At 46.0% G+C, this 26,610-nt stretch overlaps 1 protein-coding gene and 1 pseudogene across 1 annotated transcript; one reads left to right on the plus strand and one right to left on the minus strand.

Moving 5' to 3' along the window:
* The window catches only part of LOC139022671 (meiosis initiator protein-like), a 23,032-nt pseudogene extending 15,469 nt beyond the window's left edge, over nt 1-7,563 (plus strand).
* Nucleotides 7,564-8,015: 452 nt separating this feature from the next.
* LOC111981718 (signal-induced proliferation-associated 1-like protein 3) lies at nt 8,016-15,827 on the minus strand. The gene is made up of 8 exons (XM_024013121.2): nt 15,590-15,827; nt 14,305-14,708; nt 13,467-13,847; nt 13,000-13,165; nt 12,199-12,427; nt 11,923-12,049; nt 11,588-11,666; nt 8,016-11,455 (listed from the first exon to the last, which is right to left on the minus strand). The coding sequence occupies exons 2-8, from the start codon at nt 14,658-14,660 to the stop codon at nt 11,297-11,299; spliced, it is 1,497 nt and encodes a 498-aa protein (XP_023868889.1). The 5' UTR covers nt 14,661-14,708; nt 15,590-15,827; the 3' UTR covers nt 8,016-11,296.
* Nucleotides 15,828-26,610: the final 10,783 nt, after the last annotated feature.

Consider the following 26,610-nt stretch of genomic DNA (forward strand, 5'->3'; position numbering starts at 1 on the left):
TTTGTAGGCCTCCTTGCTCACACACGCCTTTTCAGTTCTGCCCACAAATTCTCTATGAGATTGAGGTCAGGGCTTTGTGATGGCCACTCCAATACCTTGACTTTGTTGTCCTTAAACATTTTGCCACAACTTTGGAAGTATGCTTGGGGTGTTGTCCATTGGAAGAGCCATTTGCCACCAAGCTTTAACTTCCTGACTGATGTCTTGAGATGTTGCTTCAATATATCCACATCATTTTCCTGCCTCATGATGCATCTATTTGTGAAGTGCACCAGTCCATCCTGCAGCAAAGCACCCCCACAACATGATGCTGCCACCCCCGTGCTTCACGGTTGGGATGGTGTTCTTCGGCTTGCAAGCCTCCCCCTTTTTCCTCCAAACATAACTATGGTCATTATGGCCAAACAGTTATTATTGTTTCATCAGACCAGAGGACATTTCTACAAAAATACGATCTTTGCTCCCATGTGTAGTTGCAAACCGTAGTCTGTCTTTTTCATGCGGTTTTGGAGCAGTGGCTTCTTCCTTGCTGAGCGGCTTCAGGTTATGTCGATATAGGACTCATTTTACTGTGAACATAGATACTTTTGTACCTGTTTCCTCCAGCATTTTCACAGGACCTTTGCGTGTGTTGGGTAATTGATTTATTTTGCACCAAAGTACATTCATCTCTAGGAGACAGAACGCGTCTCCTTCCTGAGCGGTATGACAGCTGCGTGGTCCCATGGTGTTTATACTTGTGTACTATTGTTTGTGCAGATGAACGTGGTACCTTCAGGCATTTGGAAATTTCTCCCAAGGGGGGATGCAAATAGTCTGGGTTGCCATTTGATTAAATGTTCAGGAGTCTTATGGCTTGGGGGTAGAAGCTGTTTAGAATCCTCTAAACACCATAGTGCCCTCAAAGCTCGTCAATAAGCTAAGGACCCTGGGACTAAATACCTCCCTTGCAACTGGATCCTGGACTTCTTGACGGGCCGCCCACAGGTGGTAAGGGTAGGTAACAACACATCCGCCACGCTGATCCTCAACACCGGGCCCCTCAGGGGTGCATGCTCAGTTCCCTCCTGTGCTCCCTGTTCACTCATGACTGCACGGCCAGGCACCATCATTACGTTTTCCGATGACACAACAGTGGTTGACACAACACTGATCACCAACAACAGTGAGACAGCCTATAGGGAGGAGGTCAGAGACCTGGCCGTGTGGTGCCAGGACAACAACCTATCCCTCAACATGATCAAGACAAAGGAGATGATTGTGGACTACAGGAAAAAGAGGACCGAGCAGGCCCCCATTCTCATCGACGGGGCTGCAGTGGAGCAGGTTGAGAGCTTCAAGTTCTGTGGTGTCTACATGACCAACAAACTAACATGGTCCAAGCACACCAAGACAGTCGCGAAGAGGGCACGACAAAACCAATTCCCCCTCAGGAGACTGAAAATATGTTTTATGGGTCCTCAGATCCTCAAGAGGTTCTACAGCTGCACCATCAAGATCATCCTGACTGGTTGCATCACTGCCTGATATGGCAACTGCTCTGCCTCCGACGGCAAGGCAGAGGGTAGTGTGAACGACCCACTACATCACTGGGGCCAAGCTTCCTGACATCCAGGACCTCTATACCAGGCGGTGTCAGGGGAAGGCCCTAAGAATTGTCAAAGACTCCAGCCACCCTAGTCATAAATTGTTCTCTCTGCTACCGCACAGCAAGCGGTACTGGAGCGCCAAGTCTAGGACCAAGAGGCTTTTAAACAGCTTCTATCCCCAAGCCATAAGCCTCTGCACATCTAATCAAATGGCTACCCAGACTATTTACTGGGTAGACGTCACTTCCTCTTGAATTTGCAGACGTGTTGCTGTGCGTTTTGTTGCCAACTTTACTTTGCTAGCTTTGCTTTGCTAGCTGACAACTTTACGTTTATATTTTTAGTTTTTCCATCACAACTTTTTTCCCTCATTCAACTTTTTCACTCCGGACGCTTTATCTGGACATGGTTCGTCAGCACCTTCAACAGCCGAAGCTAAGTAGTAACTTTAACATGATGTCTTCRAACTGCATTCGCTGTTCTCATAATATACAGGAGAATGATCGCCTAACGGCGAGGATATCTGTGCTGCAAGCCCAGCTTCAGACGCAATCGTTAGGCAAGGGTAATTTCAGTGTAGGAAAGGGTGAAACAGCGTCTGTGCCACCAGTAAGTACAGATAGTAACGTTAGTATAAATCCCCCCGCACTGTCCCCGCAGCCGGACAATTTTCTCATGGCTTCTGGAGGGAAATGCTGTTGGAATGCTCAACCGGTGTCGCTCATTCAGCCGACAGAAACTTCCAACCGGTTTTCCCCAGTCGGAGTCTGAGGCCGAGTCTTCTCTTGTCTCTACTCCTCCCGTTACGGGGTCTGAGACGCCGAAGGCTCCCACCATTAGCTCTGACAAATTGAAAACCCTAGTCATTGGCGACTCCATTACCCGCAGTATTAGACTTAAAACGAATCACCCAGCGATCATACACTGTTTACCAGGGGGCGGGGCTACCGACGTTAAGGCTAATCTGAAGATGGTGCTGGCTAAAGCTAAAACTGGCGAGTGTAGAGAGTATAGAGATATTGTTATCCACGTCGGCACCAACGATGTTAGGATGAAACAGTCAGAGGTCACAAGCGGAACAGTAGTCAGCCTGTAATCAGCTAGAAGAGTGTGTCGGTCGAGTAATTGTCTCTGGCCTCTCCCAGTTAGGGGGAGTGACGAGCTCTACAGCAGAGTCTACAACTCAATCGCTGGTTGAAAAACTGTTTTTCCTGCCCTCCAAAAGATAGAATTTGTAGATAATTGGCCTCTTTCTGGGACTACACACAGGACAGGCTGACCTGCTGAGGAGTGACGGATCATCCTAGCTGGAGGTGCTCTCATCTTATTACAAACATAGATAGGGCTTAACTCCACTAGCTCCACAATGAAATAGGGCTGCAGGCAGGCAGAGGCTGTTAGCCACTGCCAGCTTAGTGGAGTCTTCAATATCACAGTCAGTGTAGTAGCTCAGCATCCCATCTTGAGACTGTGTCTGTGGCCTCGACTAGGTTGGGCAAACTATAAACATGGCGGTTTCGCCTTAGCAATCTCATTAGGATAAAGACTCCTCCATTCTGCCATTATTGAAAGAGATGTGATACTTCACATCTCAAATAGGGTTACTTAATGTTAGATCCCTACTTCAAAGGCAGTTTATAGTCAATGAACTAATCACTGATCATAATCTGATGTGATTGGCTGACTGAACATGGCTTAAGCCTGATGAATTTACTGTGTAAATGAGGCTCACCTCCTGGTTAATAGTGACCATATCCCCCGTGCATCCGCAAAGGCGGAGGTGTTGCTAACATTTACGATAGCAATTTCAATTTACAAAAAAAAAAAATGACGTTTTCGTCTTTTGAGCTTCTAGTCATGAAATCTATGCAGCTACTCAATCATTTTATAGCCACTGTTTATAGGCTCCTGGGCATATCGCGTTCCTCTGAGTTCCCTGAATCCTATCAGACTTGTAGTCATAGCAGATCATATTCTAATTTTTTGGTGATTTTAATATTCATATGGAGAAGTCCACAGACCACTCCAAAAGTCTTTCGGCACCATCATCGACTCAGTGGGTTTTTGTCAACATGTCTCTGGACCTACTCACTGCACAGTATACTCTGGATTAGTTTTGTCCATGGAATAAATGTTGTAGATCTTAATGTTTTTCCTCATAATCCTGGACTGTCGGAACACCATTTTTTACGTTTGCAATGGCAACAATATCTGCTCAGACACCAACAGGAGCATCAAAAGTCGTGCTATAAATTCTCAGACAACACAAAAATTCTTGAGCCTTCAGACTCTTCTGCCTACCCAAGGACGTCAGAGGAAAAAATCAGTTAACCACCTAACTGAGGAACTAATTTAACTTGCGCAATACCTAGATGCAGTTGCACCCTAAAACGAAAAACATTTGTCATAAGAAACTAGCTCCTGGTATACAGAAAATACCCGAGCTTTGAAGCAAGCTTCCAGAAAATGGAACGCGAAATGGCGCACACCAACTGGAAGTTTGGTGTGGCGCCACCAAGGCTCTGCATCTGTCCTCGTGCTACTAGACCTTAGTGCTGCTTGACACATCGATACCACTTCTTTTGGAGAGATGAAACCCAAATTGGTCTACACGACAAGTTCTGGCTGGTTTTAGATCTCTTCCTGTTCGGAAAGATATCAGTTTGTTCTGTAAGGTTTGTCTCTGAAAATCAACTGTACATTTCGGTGTCCTCAGGTTCCGTTTTAGGACAACTATTGTTTTCACTATATATTTTACCTCTTGGGATGTTATTCGAAAACATAATGTTAACTTTCACTGCTATGCGGAGACACACAGCTGTACATTTCAATGAACCATGGTGAAGCCTCAAAATTGCCCTCGTAGAAGCCTGTGTTTCAGACATAAGGAAGTGGATGGCTGCAAACTTTCTATTTAAACTCGGACAAAACAGAGATGCTTGTTCTAGGTCCCAAGAAACAAAAGATCTTCTGTTAAATCTGACAATTAATCTTGATGGTTGTAAAGTCGTCTCAAATAAAACTGTGAAGGACCTCGGCTTACTCTTGACCTGATCTCTTCTTTGACGATGATATCAAGTGTTTCAAGGACAGCTTTTTTCATCTACGTAACATTGCAAAAATCAGAAATTTTCTGTCCAAAATTGATGCAGAAAAATTATCCATGCATTTGTTACTTCTAGGTTAGACTACTGCAATGCTCTACTTTCCGGCTACCCGGATAAAGCACTAATAAACTTCAGTTAGTGCTAAATACGGCTGCTAGAATCTTGACTAGAACCAAGAAATTAGTAATATTACTCCAGTGCTAGTCCCTACACTGGCGTCCTGTTAAGGCAAGGCTGATTTCAAGGTTTTACTGTTACCTATAAAGCGTTACATGGCTTGCTCCTACCTATCTTTCGAGTTGGTCCTGCCGTCCATACTAACATGTACGCTACGGTCACAAGACGCAGGCTCCTATTGTCCCTAGAATTTCTAAGCAAACAGCGGGAGGCAGGGCTTTCTCCCTATAGCTCCATTTTTATGGAATAGTCTGCCTACCCATGTGAGAGGACGCAGACTCGGCTCAACCTTTAAGTCTTTACTGAAGACTTATCTCTTCAGTAGTCATATGATTAGGTGTAGTCTGGCCAGGAGTGTGAAGGTGAACGGAAAGGCTCTGGAGCAACGAACCGCCTTGCTGTCTCTGCTGGCGGTTCCCCTCTCTCCACTGGGATTCTCTGCCCTAACCCTATTACAGGGCTGAGTCACTGGCTTACTGGTGCTCTTTCATGCCGTCCTAGAGGGGTGCGTCACTTGAGTGGGTTGAGTTACTGACTTAATTTCCTGTCTGGGTTGGCGCCCCTTGGTTTGTGCTGTGGTAGAGATCTTTGTGGGTATACTCGGCTTGTTCAGATTGTAAGTTGGTGGTTGAAGATATCCCTCTAGTGTGTGGGGCTGTGCTTTGGCAGAGTGGGTGGGTATATCCTTCCTGTTTGCCCGTCCGGGGTTCAATCGGATGGGCCACAGTGTTCCTGACCCTCCTGTCTCAGCCTCCAGTATTTATGCTGCAGTAGTTTATGTGTCGGGGGCTAGGGTCAGTTGGTTATACCTGGAGTACTTCTCCTATCTTATCCAGTGTCCTGTGTGAATTTAAGTATGCTCTCTCTATTCTCTCTCTCTCTCTTTCTCTCTCCGGAGAACCTGAGCCCTAGGACCATACGTCACGGCCAACCGGGCATGAGGGCTCCTTGCTGTCCCCAGTCCACCTGGCCTTCTGCTGTTCCAGTTTCAACTGTTCTGCCTGCTGTTATGGACCCCTACCTGTTCAATCTTTAATGATCGGCTATGAAAAGCCAACTGACTTTTATTCCTGATTATTATTTGACCATGCTTGTCATTTATGAACATTTTGAAAATCTTGGCTCTCTCTAATTCTCTCCTTCTCTCTCTCTTTCTCTCTCTCGGAGGACCTGAGCCCTGGGACCGTGCGTCGGGGCTGCCGGGTGATGGCTCTTGCTGTCCCCAGTCCACCTGGCCTTGCTGCTATTCCAGTTTCAGCTGTTCGCCTGCGGTTATGGAACCGCCACCTGTCCCGGACCTGCTATTTTCAACTCTTGATGATCGGCTATGAAAAGCCAACTGAAAATTATTCATGATTATTATTTGACCATGCTTGTCACTTATGAACATCTTGGCATAGTTTGTTATAATCTCCACCAGCACAGCCAGAAGAGGACTGGCCACCCCTCATAGCCTGGTTCTCTCTAGGTTTCTTCCTAGGTTTTGGCTTTCTGGGGAGTTTTTCCTAGCCACCGTGCTTCTACACCTGCATTGCTTGCTGTTTGGGTTTTAGGCTGGGTGTCTGTACAGCACTTCGAGATATTAGCTGATGTACGAAGGGCTATATAAAATAAACTTGATTTGTTACTTTGACCCCCCCTTTAACGCGCTTACTCTCTTGTTGTTATATCTATGCATAGTCACTTTAATAACTCTACCTACATGTACATATTACCTCAACTAACCAGTGCCCCGCACATTGACTTTGTACCGGTACCTCCCTGTAATTAGTCTCGCTACTGTTATCTTTCTGCTGCTCTTTAATTACTTGTTACTTTTATTTCTTATTCTTATCCGTATTTTTTAAAACTGCATTGTTGGTTAGGGGCTCGTAAGTAAGCATTTCACTGTAAGGTCTACTACACCTGTGTTGTTTTAGAGCATGTGACTAATAAAATTTGATTTTAAATGATGTTAGGTACATGAGTATGTTCAAGTCAAATATAAAGCCACTGTTCCCCTAGCTGTCGGAGGGTGAAGCTGTGGTGAGGCATGAAGGAGGGTGGCAGTCCTCCCCGGGGGAGGAGGGGACACCTGGACCCCCAAGCAACAACTAGTCCCTCTGAAGTCGAAGACCAGCAGCACAGGACGCCGGCGCAGTTGCAACGCCTCCACCAGGTTTCACCCTCAAGTCCCTCCACCTCTAAAAGAAGTGTGTCAATGGCTTTATCATGTTCTGCCGCATCAACAGGAAGACCTACCTCTGATGAGTAACTCCTTTACCCCATAACCCTGTGTTTCAGCTGGATGTTCTCTACTCTTGTGGTCTATAACTAAGATGGCTGCCATGTCTCTGAACAGCACTCACCCTCGCACTCCGTCTACTGTGGTCACCAAGGAGCTGGCCAGCCTGTGGCACGTCATGCTCAAGCAGGAGAGACGTGTCTATTGGTCAGTATCCCTCTGACTGTGTTAGTCTCTGTACTCTGATATTGTAGTTTGGTAATGAGAGGATGTGCTTCATCAGTTTCTTTAGAGGAATGTGTGTTCGCTTTATCTCTCTCAGTCTGAAGGCTCGTCGCTTCAGCCGCCAGCAGAACCGTAACGTGAGGAGTGAGCTGGTGGAGGGAGAGGGAGACAGCGAGGAAGAGGACTGTACCCAGCCCCCTCCACGTGRTGCAGCCAGAGGAGGCTCCTAGAGAAGCTACCTCCTGACACTGACCATATGCATCTAGCATTGGATGTCCATATTTATATCTGTGTCCATATTCAAATAAACACTGTTTATTTAAGAGTCTTACTGTATGAGTTAATTATGGAGTTCGTTGGAGATTCAATTATATTCTCAAATGCAGACACTTCATCTCTGTCTTGCACACCACATTTTAACTGTTACTTATTGTTTTCTACTTCAAGTTGAAATGTATTTATACAAAATGTTCAAACTTGATTTTACAGATATCATTGATTACATTTTTACTTGGGAGTTTTCTATTTACATAAAGTGAGGTCTTCCCATGGGTTATAATGCCAAGGCAGTGTTTTACTAGTCATGTCATTCTGACATTTATTTCATCACTCTGTATTTATGATCATAATGCAAAGGACCAAATAAATTCCAGACTAGACAGTATGTAGCACAAAACAATCACTTGCACCATGGACTGAGATGTATTTATTACCTATTTATACACATTGAATGTATGAATATATGTGTAATGTCTGTGTTTCTATATTACACATTGTGTAAAGTAATTTTTTACCAGGCAGGTAAGAACTGAAGTCTTACTGTTGTATTTAGTTATTCAAATTGAGAATTGAAGTTTGCTGAAGTGTTTCTATGCATGGTGTCAAAATATGTTTATACTCTACATGGACAAAGTATGTGGTAATGTTACCTATTCTAGTAACTGGCTTTGATTTGGGCCAAGAGCATTTTCTTTATATAGGAATTTACAATCAAGATGCAGGATTTCACTTTAAATGTAATATTACCAGGACATACATTTGTACTAGAATGAATGAAAATAACATGTTAGCTATTCTAGTATCACTTTGCAGTCCCCCACCTGCAAACAGCCGACAATATAGTTAAAGTAATTATGAGCGGAGAAAGGACAATTCATTAAGCATTTGAATGTTTTTCTTTACTGATGTGAATACACTATATGACCAAAAGTCTGTGGACACCTGTTCGTCAAATATCTAATTCCAAAATCATGGGAATGAATATGGAGTTGGTCCCCCTTTGCTGCTATAACAACCTCCAGTCTTCTGGGAAGGCTTTCCTCTAGATGTTGGAATATTGCTGCAGGGACTTGCTTCCATTCAGCCACTAGAGCATTAGTGAGGTCAGGCACTGATGTTGGGCGATTAGGCCTGGCTCGCAGTCAGTGTTCCAATTCATCCCAAAGGTGTTCGATGGGGTTGAGGTCAGGGCTCTGCGCAGGCCAGTCAAGTTCTTCCACACTGATCTCAACAAACCACCCGAGGAGAGACGATTTTTACGCGCTTCAGCACTCAGCGATCCCATTCTGTGAGCTTGTGTGGCCTACTACTTCGCAGCTGAGTCGTTGTGCCAAGACATTTCAACTTCACAAAAACAGCAATTACAGTTGACAAGGGCAACTCTAGCAGGGCAGAAATTTTACAAACTGACTTTGTGGAAAGGTGACATCCTATGACGGTGCCACGTTGAAAGTCACAGATCTTCAGTAGGGGCCATTCTGCCAATGTTTGTCTATGGAGATCGCATGGCTGTGTGCTCGATTTTATACACCTGTCAGCAATGGGTGTGGCCGAAATAGCCGAATCCACTCATTTGAAGGGGTGTCCACATACTTTTGGTCATATAGTGTATGCTCTGTAAATAAAAGTTCTACTTTGTTGAGTTATTTGAGACGAGTTAACATTTATTTTAAATACCCCACAATATAGTATTTTAGATTATTAAAAATTAATTATTTGTAAAAATCACATTGTTATAACTCAGTTTTTCATCATCTAAAGTCAAGGCCACTGTGCCCTCAAACTAAGTATACTTAGTAGTCCTTGAGAAGTTATTATTACTTGACTTTGGGCATCTCAGATAAAATTATATTCACAGTGCTGGTAATTCAATTTGGTTGTCACCAGGTGAAGCAGGTTGAGAGAATACCAAGAGTGTGCAAAGCTGTCATCAAGGCAAAGGGTGGCTACTTTGAAGATTCTCAAGTATAAAATATATTTTGATTAGTTTAACACTTTTTTGGTTACTACATTATTCCATATGTGTTATTCATAGTTCTGATGTCTTCACTATTATTCTACGATGTAGAAAATAGTAAAAATAAAGAAAAACCCTGAAAAGAGTAGGTGTGTCCAAACTTTTGACTGGTACTGTATATATATATTTGTATATAAACTCAGCAAAAAAAGAAACAGCTCTTTTTCAGGACCCTGTCTTTCAAAGATAATTCAAAAAATTCAAATACCTTCACAGATCTTCATTGTAGAGGGTTTAAACACTGTTTCCCAAGCTTGTTCAATGAACCATAAACAATTAATGAACATGCACCTGTGGAACGGTCGTTAAGACACTAACAGCTTACAGACGGTAGCCAATTAAGGTCACAGTTATGAAAACGTAGGACACTAAAGAGGCCTTTCTCTGAAAAACACCAAAAGAAAGATGCCCAGGATCCCTGCTCATCTGCGTGAACGTGCCTTAGGCATGCTGCAAGGAGGCATGACTGCAGATGTGGCCAGGGCAATAAATTGCAATGTCCGTACTGTGAGACGCCTAAGACAGCGCTACAGGGAGATAGGACGGACAGCTGATCATCCTCGCAGTGGCAGACCACGTGTAAAAACACCTGCACAGGATCGGTATATCCGAACCTCACACCTGTGGGACAGGTACAGGATGGCAACAACAACTGCCTGAGTTACACCATGAATGCACAATCCCTCCATCAGTGCTCAGACTGTCCGCAATAGGCTGAGAGAGGCTGGACTGAGGGCTTGTAGGCCTGTTGTAAGGCAGGTCCTCACCAGACATCACCAGCAACAATATCGCCTATTGGCACAAACCCACCATCGCTGGACCAGACAGGACTGGCAAAAAGTGCTCTTCACTGACGAGTCGCGGTTTGTCTCACCAGGGTTGATGGTCGGATTCACATTTATCGTCGAAGGAATGAGCTTTACACCGAAGCCGGTACTCTGGAGAGGGATCGATTTGGAGTTGGAGGGTCCGTCATGGTCTGGGGGCGGTGTGTCACAGCGTCATCGGACAGAGATTTTGTCATTGCAGGCAATCTCAACGCTGTGCGTTACAGGGAAAACATCCTCCTCCCTCATGTGGTACCCTTCCTGCAGGCTCACCCTGACATGACCCTCCAGCATGACAATGCGTGATTTCCTGCAAGACAGGAATGTCAGTGTTCTGCCATGGCCAGCGACGAGCACGGATCTCAATCCCATTGAGCACGTCTGGGACCTGTTGGATTGGAGGGTGAGGGCTAGGGTCATTACCCTCAGAAATGTCCGGGAACTTGCAGGTGCCTTGGTGGAAGAGTGTGGTAACATCTCACAACAAGAACTGGCAAATCTGGTGCAGTCCATGAGGAGGAGATGCACTGCAGTACTTAATGCAGCTGGTGGCCACACCAGATACTGACTTACTTTTGATTTTGACCCCCCCTTTGTTCAAGGACACATTATTCAATTTCTGTTAGTCACATGTRTGTGGAACTTGTTCAGTTTATGTCTCAGTTGTTGAATCGTGTTATGTTCATACAAATATTTACACATGTTAATTTTGCTGAAAATAAACACAGTTGACAGTAAGAGGACGTTTCTTTTTTTGCTGAGTTTATATATCCTTGTTCTCTGATCACATTTTGCAGACAGTCCTCCACCCCTCTGTTCAAGTTATCCCTCTCTCATCTTAGTGTTGTTGGTCATTCTCTCTCTCTAGGCACCATTCCTGGGGCCACGTTGAACAACAGGCTGAGTTTACAGAGCTTTTCATTGGATGAAAGAGACTCCTCCCACAGGCGCTGGTTGGTCTCCCTCAGAATCGTCACTTCCCCCATCAGGGCTATCCTGTCCTGCTTCTCCTGACCATCACAGAGAGAGACAAAGAGAGAGAGAGGTCATTGGGGTTATTTAAAAAGAGATGCTGAGGTGGTCAACACATGGATTTAATGATGACAGATGGGGGTTGTGTATCTGAGGTAGAAATGTCTCACCTTCTCCAGGTTGCTCTCCAAGTGTCTCAGCAGCACCTCCAGGTCGTGAAGTCTATCAGACAGATCACTGGGCACTTCACTTTAGAGAACATCTTGTTAATACAGAATAACTTCAACACAAGCTTCATGAGGGAAAAAAATTATGTGCTGAAGGTGAATTAAAATGTACAACTCCATAATGGCACACTCCATACTATTCCCATGTGCCTTTGAGAATGAATAGCCAGATCTTACTGGACCCACAGTTTCATTAAGTCAGAGTAGAGCCATTATGTGTGTATGTCCACACAGTAAAGGGAATGGAACCATAGGGGGAGAGAATGTGTGTACAGTACCTTCTTATTGCAGGCTGGAAATTGTAGTCCTGAGGAGGGTAGTAATTGGGTGGGCAAGCCGTGGGTCCACCCTTTGATCCATGCTTCATGGGCTTACTGGGGGGAATGGGCTCCACTGTCCTCTGTGCTACAAACATGAAAAATAAATGCACCATACACTGATAATCACAAAAATCCCTGCATATTCTCATTTATACTTAAATGCCATGCATCTCACAAGCATTCATAGGCAAGTTCAGGCACATGGACATGCTTCTTGCACACATACTCTCCTACCCTCATAGGCCTTGGCAGTGTTGACCAGGTTGCTCCACTTCAGGCTCCCTGCAGGGTCCGGTAGGGGGATGTGCCCAGAGTCCCAGCCCTCTGTCAGGGACAGCTCAGAGGCAGACAGGTCCTCCAGCCCTGCCAACTCTGAGCAGTCAGACACTGGGGAACAGGCCAGACTGTAGTCCATGGGACCACTGCCTAGACTGATCTCTGTAGAGAGGCTATGACGGCAGTACTAGGGGACAGAAGCCAAATGAGCTGTGGTCAGTTAAATGTGTACATGGACATAATTTTGAACTTTAAAGGTTCAATGCAGCTGTTTTATCTTAATATCAAATAATTTCTGGGTAACAATTAAGTACCTTACTGTGATTGTTTTCAATTAAAATTGTCAAAATAAAATGAAAATAGCTTCTTAGCAAAGAGCAATTTCTCAAGCAAGAATTTTGGTAGGACTGTCTGGGACTGGTCTGAGTGGGAATGGAAAAACTGAAAACGACCTGTTATTGACAGAGAGGTTTGGAACTCTCTTTCTTATTGGTCACTTATGATGTCACCAGGCAGGCCAAAACTCCGTCCCACAAGACAGGCTGAAATGTCAATTTCAAGCGGTCTTTTCAAGCGTTTTTTTCAAACAGCTCTTACACTAAAAGGGCATTATCATCATTTTCACAATTTCACAGTATTATTCCAACTTCATAGTGTGGAAATATATATAAAACACAGGAAAATCACATTTGTAAGGTTCGCGTTAGAACAATATTCAACACCTGTGCCTCTATGATGTGTGTTGTGGTCTTAACTCACTGCATCCCTCCCTGAGTCCTCTGATGTGTTGTCCATTATGATGAGCCTCCTCAGTTCCTCCTCTAGATTTGTTGTCTTGCGGGTCTGTCGCGGAGAGGGAGGTCCCCGCAGCGAGGCCAGGACACGTGGCTGACCAAACACGTTCTGGGACGTCATGTCCACCTCTCTGATTACAGAGTGGTACCGCACAATTACTCAGTAATTAATAATCTATCTCAACACGCTGCAAATCCTGTTTGGATCAACTCAATATACATTTTCTTGGAACCTTCCTTTGTCAACTCAGATCACATAGCCTTTTCTCTAAACATTATAGAACTAGAATCAAATTACAAATCAATGAATTACACATGAATAAAGTAAGTACTTGATACATGCACTATAGAACTGCAATAACTGAAATAATAATAACTGAAATAATATAGAATAACGTTCTCMCTCTCTCTCTCTCTTAAGCTCAAACTCACCTCTTGATACTGTTACTGTGAGAGCTGTTGTTGGTCTTGATGGTGTTGCCGTCTGTGTTGGTGTTGTCCTTGTGCTGCCAGGTTGTGAGTCTCCTATAGACAGGAAGAGTGGGACTGAGGCTTGGCTGGTAGACCGGCTTGGGACGAAGGCTTGGTTGGTAGAGAAGCTTGGGGCTTAGGCTTGGCTGGTGCTGCTGCTGGTTTGGTCTGGGCTGCTGCTGGTGCTGGAAAGGCTGACTCTGGTGCGGGTCCTGGCTCTGGTGCTGGCTCTGCTGTCGGCCAGACTGGGTAGGGTCCGAGGGGCGGGATCTGATAGTGGCTCTAAGCATGCGAGGTTTGTCCACTGTGGTAGTCTTATATCCCTGAGGGCTGCTGTAGACACTGCAGGCAAAACAAACACACACATATCAGAACCACCGGTACAGCACAAACATAGACACACACAGCAGTACAAAGAAACACACCAAAGAAATGCACACACAGTGCAGATGTGCAAACTCACACATGGGACGGATAGAGAAATGTCAACATTATTGAGACTTATCCAAGCATTAATCCAATCATTTATTGCTAACCCGATGCCCCACCCAGTGTGGTTGTATGTAACAGTTATGTGTCACACGATGGTGATGGTCCCCCCATGTGGGAATCATTACACACATCAATCTATACCAGGGTCCCTCCACTATGGTCTCTGTCTCACTATGCCTGTCTCTCACCTGTGTGTCCCTTTCCTCCCTCCCTTTTTGCCCAACTTCCTGTCTCTCACTCCCGCCAGGTGTCTTACCCACCAGGGTGTCCCTCCCTCACTCCCTTACTCCCCCTGTCTGTTACTCACCTGGGTCTGAAGACAGCTAGGGCTCTGCGGGGCAGGGGCAGGGTGTGGGCGTGGTAGCCCTGGCACTGGTTGAGGGAGACAGGCCTGGCAGAAGAGGATGCCCCCCCTCTGCTCTCAGTGATGGGGCTGAATCTCTGTGGAGGGGGGCTGTATGTGCCCCAGCCATGCAGGGACCTCTGCGGGGCCCTGGGACAGGCATAGTGTGACTTGGCCTCCTGAGGTTGTTTAGTGTCATTTGGGGAGTACAGATCTGGTGTGTCAAAGTCCCTGCCACTGAAGAGGATGTCCAGCCCAACCCCCTGGTGAACCCCCCTCTCACCAAACCAGCCCTTGTGGGCAGTGATACAGGAGGCCATGGCGGAGAGAGTGTCACTGCTGGTTGGGGGGAAGCACAGCAACTCCACCTGAGAAATAGAGTGTGTTGGACAGAGGTGATGGTTGGTATGTTCAATGGCAGCTATGGGAGAATGTATGACCAGACTGGCTTGAAAATGTAAAACTGAGAAWTAGGGAGAGAGAAATGTGTAAGCATGTGTGGTAGTACTAGGCACCCTTGTTCAGCCCTAACACGAGCAAAACTCGTTGCCTGGTTTAGCTGAGCTAAGGCTTCACTATATGAGAGGAGGGACTGTCCAGAGCCAGCCTAGAAGAGGCACGGGCTATATGCTCTGGCCCTGAGGAATAGAGGGCTGATTGTTAATGTGAGTGTGGTCAATGCTCTCCTTGTTAACACATAGCTGCATTGTGCTGCACTGGGATTCGGAGCTCTGGGTTGCTCTGAATAGCACAGATTGAAGAAATTAATGTTGAAGGAATTTATTCATGAAATGTCATCAATTGCTTTTTTCTGCAAGACCTTATTCCATTAATATCAATCAATTTTAACATCCCAATCATAATGCATGTATCAACCAAATCAGTGACCATTCTTCCGGTCATCTTTAGAGAACAGGTTGTAAAACGTTATTGTTGCAAAAGTGTCTCGGCTAACCCCTACAGGTTAGTGCCTACAGGCCTAATGCCAGCACATAACAACTACAGCAGGCTATCTATCTGTGGTCAAGACCATCAGCAAAATTTCCAAAAGCATCCGTCAATCATGACCACTCACAAAACAGCTGGATAACTCCTGTTAATAAGTACTTACACTATGTTATCAGTCACCACTGACGTTCTGTTGTTGACAGCAGACAATAATACAATTTCTTAGCCATCATCTGCATATGCTAAATCACATTCCAGAGAAATCAGGGAATAACTTGTAGAGGAAAAACAGAATACTTACCTCTCTTCAGTGTCAATGAGCCAGTTCACATATCCTAAACTCACAGTGCTCTCAGCCTCTGTCCACTGTGTGTGTGTGTGTGTCACACAAGCTCCCATAGAATTTCATATTTTTCCTGACAAACTAGCAGCTGTTTTTAATATCCTACTCTGTCTAGCAACCTATTCGTTTTTCAAGAATTTTATGGAATTGTCCAACTTTAATCAATTTGTGATTGCATGTGGCCGTTCCTGCATCTTCCTACAATCTCCCCTCTTGAGCATCCCATTGGTTCCTACATGAACGTCCTCCCCCTCGAGCATCCCACTGGTTCCTGCATGAACACCCCCCCTCGAGCATGCAATCTTTATGCTTGTGCGACACTTTTGATATTCTGGATTTCCACTGATTGTCTATGAGATTAAAATGTTGGTCAAAAGTGTAACAAAAGTATTATCTGAGTTTTTCAGGGTACACTGTCTATCGGTGTGCTAGCTAGCTACCAATCCTGCCTGCTAGCTAACTAGCACACAGTGTCCTTCGCTCCTGCTTGCTGAACACCTGCCCTCGCTGTTGTTAACAGAACTGCAGGAAAACAGTGCCCAACAAGCAGGGGCAAAGGACACCGTCTACCGGTGTCCTAGCTATCGTTAGCTAAATACCAATCCTGCCTCCTGTGAACCAGAGTCCTAGCTAGCTAACTAACTAACTAGCACCCTGTGTCCTCTAATTCCTGCCGAATGCCTGCCCTTACCGTCGTTAGAAGGACACGGTCTACCCGTGGTCCTAGCTAGCTGGCTACCGTTGTCGCCTCCGCCTCTTCTGTGAGGTTTATTGACAGTTGGCATTCAATGTTATGGTGCATTACCGCCACATACTGTACTGTAGTCTCCGTACCACCCATCTGTTTACCGGAGTCCTAGCTTAAAAATGGACCAATAGAAGTATAAAGAGGGCTATGAGTTGGGTCGCAGAGTGAAGGAAAAGCAGGCAACAAGTGCTCAGGATATGTGAGAACTCCTTCAAGACTGTTGGAAAAGCATTCCAGGTGAAGCTGGTTGAGAGAATGTCAAGAGTGTGCAAAGCTGTCATTAAGGCAAAGGGTGGCAACTTTGAAGAATCTCATGTGTAAAATATATTTTGATTTGTTTAACACTTTTTTGGTTACTACATGATTCCATATGTGTTATTTCATAGTTTTGATGTCTTCACTATTATTATACAATGTAGAAAATAGTACAAATAAAGAAAAACCCTATAATGAGTTGCTGTGTCCAAACTTTTGACTGGTACTGTACATATATATATACATATATATACAGTATACATACATATATGGCTGTGTGCCTATATATATATACATACACAGTGCATTCGAAAAGTATTAAGACCCCTTGAATTTTTTCGCATTTTGTTACGTTACAGCCTTATTATAAAATTGAATAAAGAATTTTTTCCCCTTATCAATCTACACAAAAGACCCCATAATGACAAAGCAAAAACAGTAAAAAAAAAAAAAAAGTTTTTGCAAATTTATTGAAAAAAAACTGAAATATTACATTTACATAAGTATTCAGAACCTTTACTCAGTACTTTGTTGAAGCACCTTTGGCAGCGATTACAGCCTTGAGTCTTCTTGGGTATGACGCTTGGCACACCGACCGCAAGGCACTACAGAGGGTTGTGCGTACGGCCCAGTACATCACTGTGGCAAAGCTTCCTGCCATCCAGGACCTCTATATCAGGCGGTGTCAGAGGAAGGCCCTAAAAATTGTCAAAGACTCCAGCCACCCTAGTTATAGACTGTTCTCTCTGCTACCGCACTGCAAGCGGTACCGGAGCGCCAAGTCGAGGTCCAAAAGGCTTCTTAACAGTTTCTACCTTCCAAGCCACAAGAGTCCTGAACAGCTAATCAAAGGGCCCCTCTTTCACTCTGCTGCTTCTCTCTGTTTATAATCTATGCATAGTCACTTTAGCTCTCCATACATGTACATATTACCTCAATTACCTCAACTAACTGGTGCCCCCCCACATTGACTCTGTACCCCCTGTATATAGCCTCACTATTGTTATTTTACTGCAGCTGCTGAATTATTTGTTACTTATATTTTCTATATAAGTAACAAATATATTTTTTATAGATAACTTTTTTTATTTTTATATTAACATCTTAAAGCATTGTTAGTTAAGGGCTTGTAAGTAAGCATTTCACTGTAAGGTCTACACACCTGTTGTATTCGGCGCATGTGACAAATAACATTTTATTTGATATGTTCGATTGAGTTTAAGTCTGTGCTCTGGCTGGGCCACTTAAGGACATTCAGAGACTTGTCCCGAAGCCACTCCTGTGTTGTCTTGGCTGTGTGCCTATGGTTGTTGTCCTGTTGGAAGGTGAATCTTCACCCCAGTCTGAGGTCCTGAGCGCTCTGGAGCAGGTTTTCATCAAGGATCTGTCTGTACTTTGCTCTGTTCATCTTTCTCTCGATCCTGACTAGTCTCCCAGTCTCTGCCACTGAAAAACATCCCCACAGCATGATGCTGCCACCACCATGCTTCACCGTAGGAATGGTGCCAGGTTTCCTCCAGACGTGACGCTTGGCATTCAGGTCAAAGAGTTAAATTTTGGTTTCATCAGACCAGAGAACCTTGTTTCTCATGGTCTGAGAGTCCTTTAGGTGCCTTTTGGCAAACTCCAAGTGGGCTGTCATGTGCCTTTTATTGAGGAGTGGCTACCATAAAGGCCTGATAGCTGGAGTGCTGCAGAGATGGTTTTCCTCCTGGAAGGTTCTCCCATCTCCACTGAGGAACTCTGGAGCTCTGCCAGAGTGACCATTGGGTTCTTGGTCACCTCCCTGACCAAGGCCGTTCTCCCCTGATTGCTCAGTTTGGCCGGGTGGCCAGCTCTAGGAAGAGTCTTGGTGTTCCAAACTTTTTCCGTTTAAGAATGATGAAGMCCACTGTGTTCTTGGGAACCTTCAGTGCTGCAGACATGTTTTGGTACACTCGACACAATCCTGTCTCGGAGCTCTACGGACAATTCCTTCGATCTCATAGCTTGGGTTTTGCTCTGACATGCACTGTCAACTGTGGGTTCTTATATAGACAGGTGTGTGCCTTTCCAAATCACGTACAATCAATTGATTTTACCACAGGTGGACTCCAGTCAAGTTGTAGAAACATCTCAAGGATGATCAATGGAAACAGGATGCACCTAAGCTCAATTTCGAATCTCATAGCAAAGGGTCTGAATACTGAATAAGCCGAAGGACACCATCTCAACCGTGAAGCACGGAGGTGGCAGCATCATGTTGTGGGGGTGCTTGGCTGCCGGAGGGACTGGTGCACTTCACAAAATAGCTGGCACCAACAGGGGCACGGTGTTTCCTCCGACATATTGGTGCGGCTGGCTTCCGGGTTGGAGGCGCGCTGTGTTAAGAAGCAGTGCGGCTTGGTTGGGTTGTGCTTCGGAGGACGCGTGGCTTTCGACCTTCGTCTCTCCCGAGCCCCTACGGGAGTTGTAGCGATGAGACAAGATAGTAATTACTAGTGATTGGATACCACGGAAATTGGGGAGAAAAGGGGATAAAAAATTTAAAATATATAAAAAAAATATATATAGATGGCACCATGAGGGAGGAAAAGTATGTGGATATATTGAAGCAACATCTCAAGACATCAGTCAGGAAGTTAAAGCTTGGTCGCAAATGGGTCTTCCAAATGGACAATGACCCCAACCATACTTCCAAAGTTGTGGCAAAATGGCTTAAGGACAGCAAAGTCAAGGTATTGGAGTGGCCATCACAAAGCCCTGACCTCAATCCTATAGAAAATTTGTAGCCAGAACTGAAAAAGCATGTGCGAGCAAGGAGGCCTACAAACCTGACTCAGTTACACCAGCTCTGTCAGGAGGAATGGGCCAAAATTCACCCAACTTATTGTGGTAAGCTTGTGGAAGGCTACCCGAAACTTATGTAAACGTCTGACCCACTGGGAATGTGATGAAAGAAATAAAAGCTAAAAGAAATAATTATCTCTAATATTATTCTGACATTTCACATTCTTAAAATAAAGTGGTGATCCTAACTGACGTAAGACAGGCACTTTTTACTAGGATTAAATGTCAGGAATTGTAAAAAACTGAGTTTAAATGTATTTGGCTAAGGTGTATGTAAACTTCCGACTTCAACTGTATATATATAAATCTGCAACATTTATTATAGCCTGTTTTCACTTTGTCATTATGTGGTATTATGTGTAGATTGAGGAGAATTTTTTTTTTAAATACATTTTAGAATAAGGCTGTAAACGTAACAAAATGTGGAAACAGTCAAGGGGCCTGAATACWTTCCGAYTGCARTCGGAAAGTATTCAGACACCTTCACTGTTTCCACATTTAGTTACTAATCCACAAAACCAATCCATTCTCCATAGAACCCAAATAGCGTTCCAATTTCACGTTCTTTTTCGCAATTATTCTATGATTCTCTTCATGACCATCATAATGCGGAAAAATGGATCACTTCATGAAAAGGAATACGGGAAAAGCATAATTCTGTAGGGGGAAAGCATGTGACTAGTCGCTTAAGAGGTGCGTGGGAGAGCTCGAATATTGTAAATTATGGGATCAATTGGAAGAATTATACCAGACTGGAAAACCTTTCTATCACAACTGAAACAAACCATACAGGTAAAAATATTCGTATTGTTTGTAATATATAACATTTGAGGACATAATTCATATTTCTGATATTTTTAATCCATTGTCATTCTGAAGAAGAAAGAGCAGGAGAACCAGGAATCTCAGTCTCATTCTTTAGGAACATCTAACGATGTGGAGCAAGAAGCTCCACTGTACTTGGATGCATCCCCAAGTACACAGTTCCACTACACCTGTGCCCCTAACTACCTACATTGCCTCACAACCTTCTCTGGGTGCAGTGGCACAGTGGTGGTGGGCTTCCAGTTGGGACATATGCTGCTCAGGCATAAGGTGAGTCACCTGTTGGGACTGACTTTGGGGAGGGGGTCTTACAATGAGGGAATATGGGTCAGTGAGCTGCACTGTGAAGCACTCACATCTCTTCACTTTCTGCTGATCGTTTATGTGATCATTATTCCTCTGCATGCCTCCAATCCTTCTACTCTCCTTCCACCCCTCCTCTTAAATTCTCTCTCTCCCTCAGATGGATATGTGGGCAGATGATGGGCAGGGCCAGCTGAGGCACTATTTGAGCATCCCCATGGAGAAGAAGTACCGGGTAGAGCACCTGGTGTTTGTGCCGACCCAGCGTGTGCTATTTGGGGCCTGCAGTCTCTACACTGACACCACCCAGGAGATGACCGTGTTTCACCGCGCCACCTGCCCTGCCTCTGTGGTCTGCATGCACTTCTGCCCTGAGACCAACGAACTGCTYACCGGCAGCATGGGCCTCATTGCCTTTTGGGGCTTCTGGACGTCCCCTCAGACCCCTCTAGGGCTGATGAGGGTGCTGGACTGGAACTGCTGCTCCCTGCGCAAGGATACCCTGGTGGGGGCTCTAGTGACCGAGCGCCAGACCTCCTCCATCTACGCCCTGTGCAACTGTCACATCAAGAGCTTTGAGCACATGGGCCAGTAGGAGCTGCTACCATTCCGCGGCTGCAGCCGGGCTACGCTGCGCTGCATCACCACAGACTGGCTGCAGCGCTACCTCTACACGGGTGATGCCGCCGGCTACGTGCAGACATGGAGCCGGGACATAGGCGGCCTGCTGCATGAGTTCAGCGCCCACGCCCAGCCAGTTAGCTCCGTGCTGCTGCGCCCGGACACCTGCAGCCTGTTGACTGCCTCCGTGGGGGGCTGGGTTAAGGAGTGGAGCCGCGGGGGAGACCTGCTGTTTAAGCTCTATGTGGACTCGCCTGGCGGGGTGAGGGGCATGTCACTGATGGGGCAGAACTGCATCCTGTGCCAGTCTCCTTCTACGCTGGCAGTGTGGCGGCTGCACGGTCTGTACCGCCTCTTCAACAACACAGGCTGTGGCCTGAAGGTGATGAAGCGGGTGGAGTCTGGGCAGAGCAGGGCGCGGCTGCTGGTGGTGACGCACGATGGTGTGGCAAGGCTCCTCTCTCCAGCTAATGGGGAGCTGCTGGTGCTCTCGTGGCCCTTCCTCCACCTGGACAAGGCTCTGGGCTTCGCCTACAACCCCAGCCAGGAGGAGCTGTTTGTGGCCTATGGAGCCCCAGAGGTCCTAGTGCTGGATACGTCTCTCAGCCCCTGTCCAGTCAAGCACCTCATCTGCACCTCCAAGGATCACAGTGATGGTGTGATGTGTGTGGAGGCATTGCAGGTGGAGGAGATTGGGTGGGAACTGACCCTGAACACTAAAGTGAACTGCCCTGCCCACCCCAGTGCTGTCCTGTCTGCTGCCTGGCCTGGTGTGTGCCATCTCTCCCAGCCATAGCCTGCTCATCTTCTCGCTGACAAAGGTAGAGTGTGTGGAGAGGGAGAGGAGCCTTGCAGAGCCTGTCTCCTGTCTGGACTACTGCCCCCAACTGGGTCTGTTGGCTCTGTCTGGACCTGGGGGGAACGTGGAGATCTGGGACTGCTGTGGCAAAATGATAAGTGAAATTAGGCTGGGCTCGGCGGTGAGCCAAGTGTGTTTCGCTAACGCGCGGGGAGACATCCTGGCCTGCTTCAGTGGCAGCATCTCCCTCATCTCCAGCCTGCACTTCCTGCCTGTCAGGTTACTGAGAACAGTGCTGGAGCAGGCCACAGCAGACGATGCCTTAGAGAACCCTGTCCCCTTCCTCCCCAGCTCCCCAGACAGCTACAACATAGCCTTGGTGGCCATGATCAGCCCCGGGTATAAGGGAAACATGCCTGAACCAATCCCCCCTGTGGTGATCACTGTGAGTGAGATGCCTGAGCAGCAGCCTCAGCAGACAGAGAGAAGGACTAGGTCTGGAGTGCAACACTACAGCCTGACACCAGGCAGAGGAGCTCTGCAGGGTGAGTGTACAGGACATTGTCTTTGTAAGTTTAGTTAAGATTTAAAGGTTTATTACGAAAATCTGTTAGAGGTTTATTACAGCGTATTGATAAGCTCATCTCTTTGTTTCCAAGTGGTGAAGTGGAGTGCCCCTGTCAGAGGGGTGGTGTGGGAGGACATAGTGGAATGTGAGCCTGTGCCAGAAGTTGATGTCTGGGATGAGGCTAAACATCAGTCTCAGGTTTCAGAAAAAGGCCTAGATGGTTTAGAGTGGCCCGTTGCTCCAGACGGATTTCTTCCTAATTCAGTGATCCGAGGCAAAGGCCAAAAGGTGGAGGAGTCTATTCCCACTAAGACTGAGCCCAAGGGTCTGCAGAGGAAGTTCCCAGAGGGGGATGTGCTTCAGCAAACACCAGACATCTCTCACATTCTATCCACAGCCAAAGCTGTGAGATGCACCATGCCTCCAAAAAACCCTCTCCCAGTCTTAGAGCCAGAGGAGGAGGTCCAGTTCATTTCAGACATTGATTGTCTGAAGAGAATCATCATCCCCATCTTGAACCAGCTGGAGCAGGCAGATAAACAAGGCTATGAGGAGTACAGTGCTGCCCTGCTGGAGGTGGTCCGCTCACACTCACATACCCTGAACTCTGAGATTATTCAACTCATTAAGGTGTTGCTTCTAAGCCAAGTGGGGGGGCAGGAGCCTTCATGGAGGCAGCTGGGGAGCTGGAAGAACCTGGAAGCCCTGGAGCTGCTCCAAGACGTGGACCTGGTGATGCTGGGGGGGCCCCTGACTGACGCCGACCCTGAGTTGCGCCATATAGCCCGCACCATTCTGGAAAAAGCCTTCAAGATCACCAACAAGACCACCCTGAAGGGCAAGCTGAAGCAGATCTGTCTGGGGTGAGCCTGGGGACAAGGTTAGGTTGATTGTGAAATAGTGTGAAAAATGCTGAAAATCTGTGAACAAAATACATTTTCTATCACAGCGACCATATTATTTTTTGGCAAGCCCAATTGATTCTGGCTTCGGACATATAAAATGTATATTTGAAACTATTTCAAAGATGCATACTTTCCGATTTCCTGAACCCACTTGTTTAGCCTAAATCACTTGCGCTGATCACACTTTGAAATTCAAAGGGGAGGTTCTAGGGGTTATGCTAGATATTGATGGACTGAGAGATCAGCCAATTAAAAACAACGGTTGTTTTGTCCACTCCTGCAATAGACTTCCAGTCAAGTCCCATTCTGAGGTGCTTGGAAACCAGACATCTCCACAGAGAGAGAGCCGGCTGGTGGGCGAGATTACAATCAACCCTACCATCAGTAAGAAATATCTCATGCAACTGCTGAAAATACTGACTGAAGACTTAGAGCTCGTGGTGCAAAGGAAGCCAGAGCCAAAGAAGACTAAGAAAGCAGAACGTCCCCAGCTTACTCAGACCAGACGTATGTTTATACAGCAAACACCTCTGATTATTACACACAACACAGCACTACAATATGCAATATGTCCTCTTAGTTATCACTCTCTCCCTGTTTCAGGCATGACCATTACAGAGAAGCATCCGCCGGTCATATACGTTAAAAAGCAAGGTAAATAACATCTGCATTATATTTTACACTTAGAGCAGCCATAGGGGAAAGGGATAGGGTACTTCAGAGAGACATGAAGGCAAAGTTAAAGCATGTTAGGTGCAGTATGCAGAGAATCTAAACTAGATGGTTTTTCAGCATTTGACTAAATTGGTAATTCTCTCTCCATCTCTCATGACATGCAAATCAGGTGATAATCCCTAAGCTGACAGTCAGTAGTACCAGCAGAGAATCTGTGAGGAGAGCCTCCCTGCTGCCTGTGGAGGTGAAGGAGAAGAAAAAAGCCTCTCTGTTCCCCCCAGTATTCCCCCCTCCTCATGCCAGTGCCCCCAAGCAGCGTGTCAAGAACAGGCCCTTCAAGCCGCTGGCCAGACAGAAGGTGGTGGAGGTTGTTGAGAAACAGGAGGTTCTGGTGTTCAACAACCCTTTGCTGTACATCTACAGGAAGTCCCGTAGGCTCASTGCTGCCCTATCCAACCCTGCAGCTGGCCCTGAGGCTAAGACAGACCCCCTGCAGGTCCAGGCCAGTGACTCAGGCTTGGGCTCCCTCCTTAGCCAGGTGTCGTCCTCACTGCAGGCCCCCTTCGTCCCTGCCCCTCACCCTGTCCCAGAGTACTGCCGCCTCCAGCCCAGCAGGGACGAGGCGGTCGCCAACTGGAGTGAGAGCCTCCACAAGCTGGTCTCCCTCTATGGCTTCCGCTCCCAGAAAGCATCCAAGGCTGCCCCGCCTTACACTGCATCCTGCCCAGGGCCTCCTGTTCCTCTCTCTGTTACAGAGCCCCAGGCCAAGTCTATGGCCCACAGCCTTCCCCAGCTGCCTTCCAGGCCRGTGGGCCAGTGTGCCTTGGGGGAGAGGGTGGTGCACATGACCCAGGTAAGGAGGAAGACCTGGGAAAGACCCTCCTCTCAGTTCCAGCATGAGCTTCCTCTGCCCTGGCAGCTGAGCAGCTACACTCTGTGTTCGCGGGGGCAGAGCAGGTATGGGAGGCTGGAGCTGGACTGGGCCAGGAGCCCTGAGGGAGCCCTCTCTGATGCTCACATACTGGCACGCCCCCCTCTCAGCCCCGCCTGCCAAGGATTTGCCCTTTCTTAGCGAAAGGGAAGAGGACTCATGTGGGACCCATAGAGTTATATTTGAACCATATCAGGGATATATTAACAGAGCTTATAGTCTGGCAACATATACATGAATACATATTTTTTACCAAAGTTAACTAGCATTATTTTTCATATACTATAATTTTTTTGCAACTTTCTATTCCCAGTTACAAATAAAACATTTTTGTTCAGCAACCTCTGTTCAGCTGACAAACTGCTGTGAGCCTGACAAATAACACAGAACAACAATTACTGCAAGACATTTGTGAGTTGGTCCACATTTTAATGGCTTCCATTTGAGTAGCCTGTCTAAGAAACCAGTTGCAGACTTTTCACCAAATATCACAATTGTTCAGTTGTAAGTTCCAGGCTGCCAATTTGATGAGCTGCTACTCATATAATACTACTAAATCAATAAACACACTAATAGCTGTACATATGCTCTTTGCCTTAATGTCTTAGTTGTAGAGAAAAGGTGGGGGGAGACCATAACTGTCTCATCAATAGAAAAATATATCTGCAGTGGCACTCCTTAAATAAAAATGTATAAACAGTACGAGTCAAAAATCTGGACACACCTATTCATTCAAGGGGTTTTCTTTACTTTTCCTATTTTCTTCACAGTAGAATTATAGTGAAGACATCAAAACTATGAAATAACACATACGGAATCATGTAGTAACCAAAAAAGTGTTATACAAATAATAATATATTTTATATTCTTCAAAATAGCCCCCCTTTCGCTTGATGATAGCATTGCACACTCTTGGCATTCTCTCAACCAGCTTCATGAGTTCCCACATATATTGAGCACTTGTTGGCTGCTTTTCCTTAACTCTGCGGTCGTACTCGTCCCAAACCATCACAATTGGGTTGAGGTCGGATTATTGTGGAGGCCAGGTCTTCTGATGCACCCCTCCATCACTCTCCTTCTTGGTCAAATAGCCCTTACACAGCCTGGAGGTGTGTTTTGGGTCATTGTCCTGTTGAAAAACAAATGATAGTCCCATTAAGCGCAAACCAGATGGGATGGCATATCGCTGCAGAATGCTGTGGTAGCCATGCTGGTTAAGTGTGCCTTGAATTATAAATAAATCACTGACAGCGTCACCAGCAAAGCACCCCCACACCATCACACCTCCTCCTCCATGCTTCACTGTGGGAACCACACATGCGGAGATCATCATTCACCTACTCTGCGTCTAACAAAGACACAGCGGTTGGAATCAAAAATCTCAAATTTGGACTCATCAAACCAAAGGACATATTTCCACTGGTCTAATGTCCATTGCTCATGTTTCTTGGCCCAAGCAAATCTCTTATTATTATTGGTGTCCTTTAGTAGTGGTTTCTTTCCAGGACATCGACCATGAA

Source organism: Salvelinus sp. IW2-2015, linkage group LG20 (assembly GCF_002910315.2).
Source record: "Salvelinus sp. IW2-2015 linkage group LG20, ASM291031v2, whole genome shotgun sequence".
NCBI lineage: Eukaryota > Metazoa > Chordata > Actinopteri > Salmoniformes > Salmonidae > Salvelinus > Salvelinus sp. IW2-2015.

Bases quoted from the DNA above. Each gene is read 5' to 3' on its own strand.
- LOC111981718 (XM_024013121.2), bottom strand. From the start codon at position 14,660: ATGGCCTCCTGTATCACTGCCCACAAGGGCTGGTTTGGTGAGAGGGGG. The intron at 13,848-14,304 runs GTGAGTAACAGA...TTTTGCCTGCAG, and splicing joins CTAGCTGTCTTCAGACCCAG to TGTCTACAGCAGCCCTCAGG. The intron at 12,428-12,999 runs GTGAGTTAAGAC...TCTGTCCCCTAG, and splicing joins AGGACTCAGGGAGGGATGCA to TACTGCCGTCATAGCCTCTC.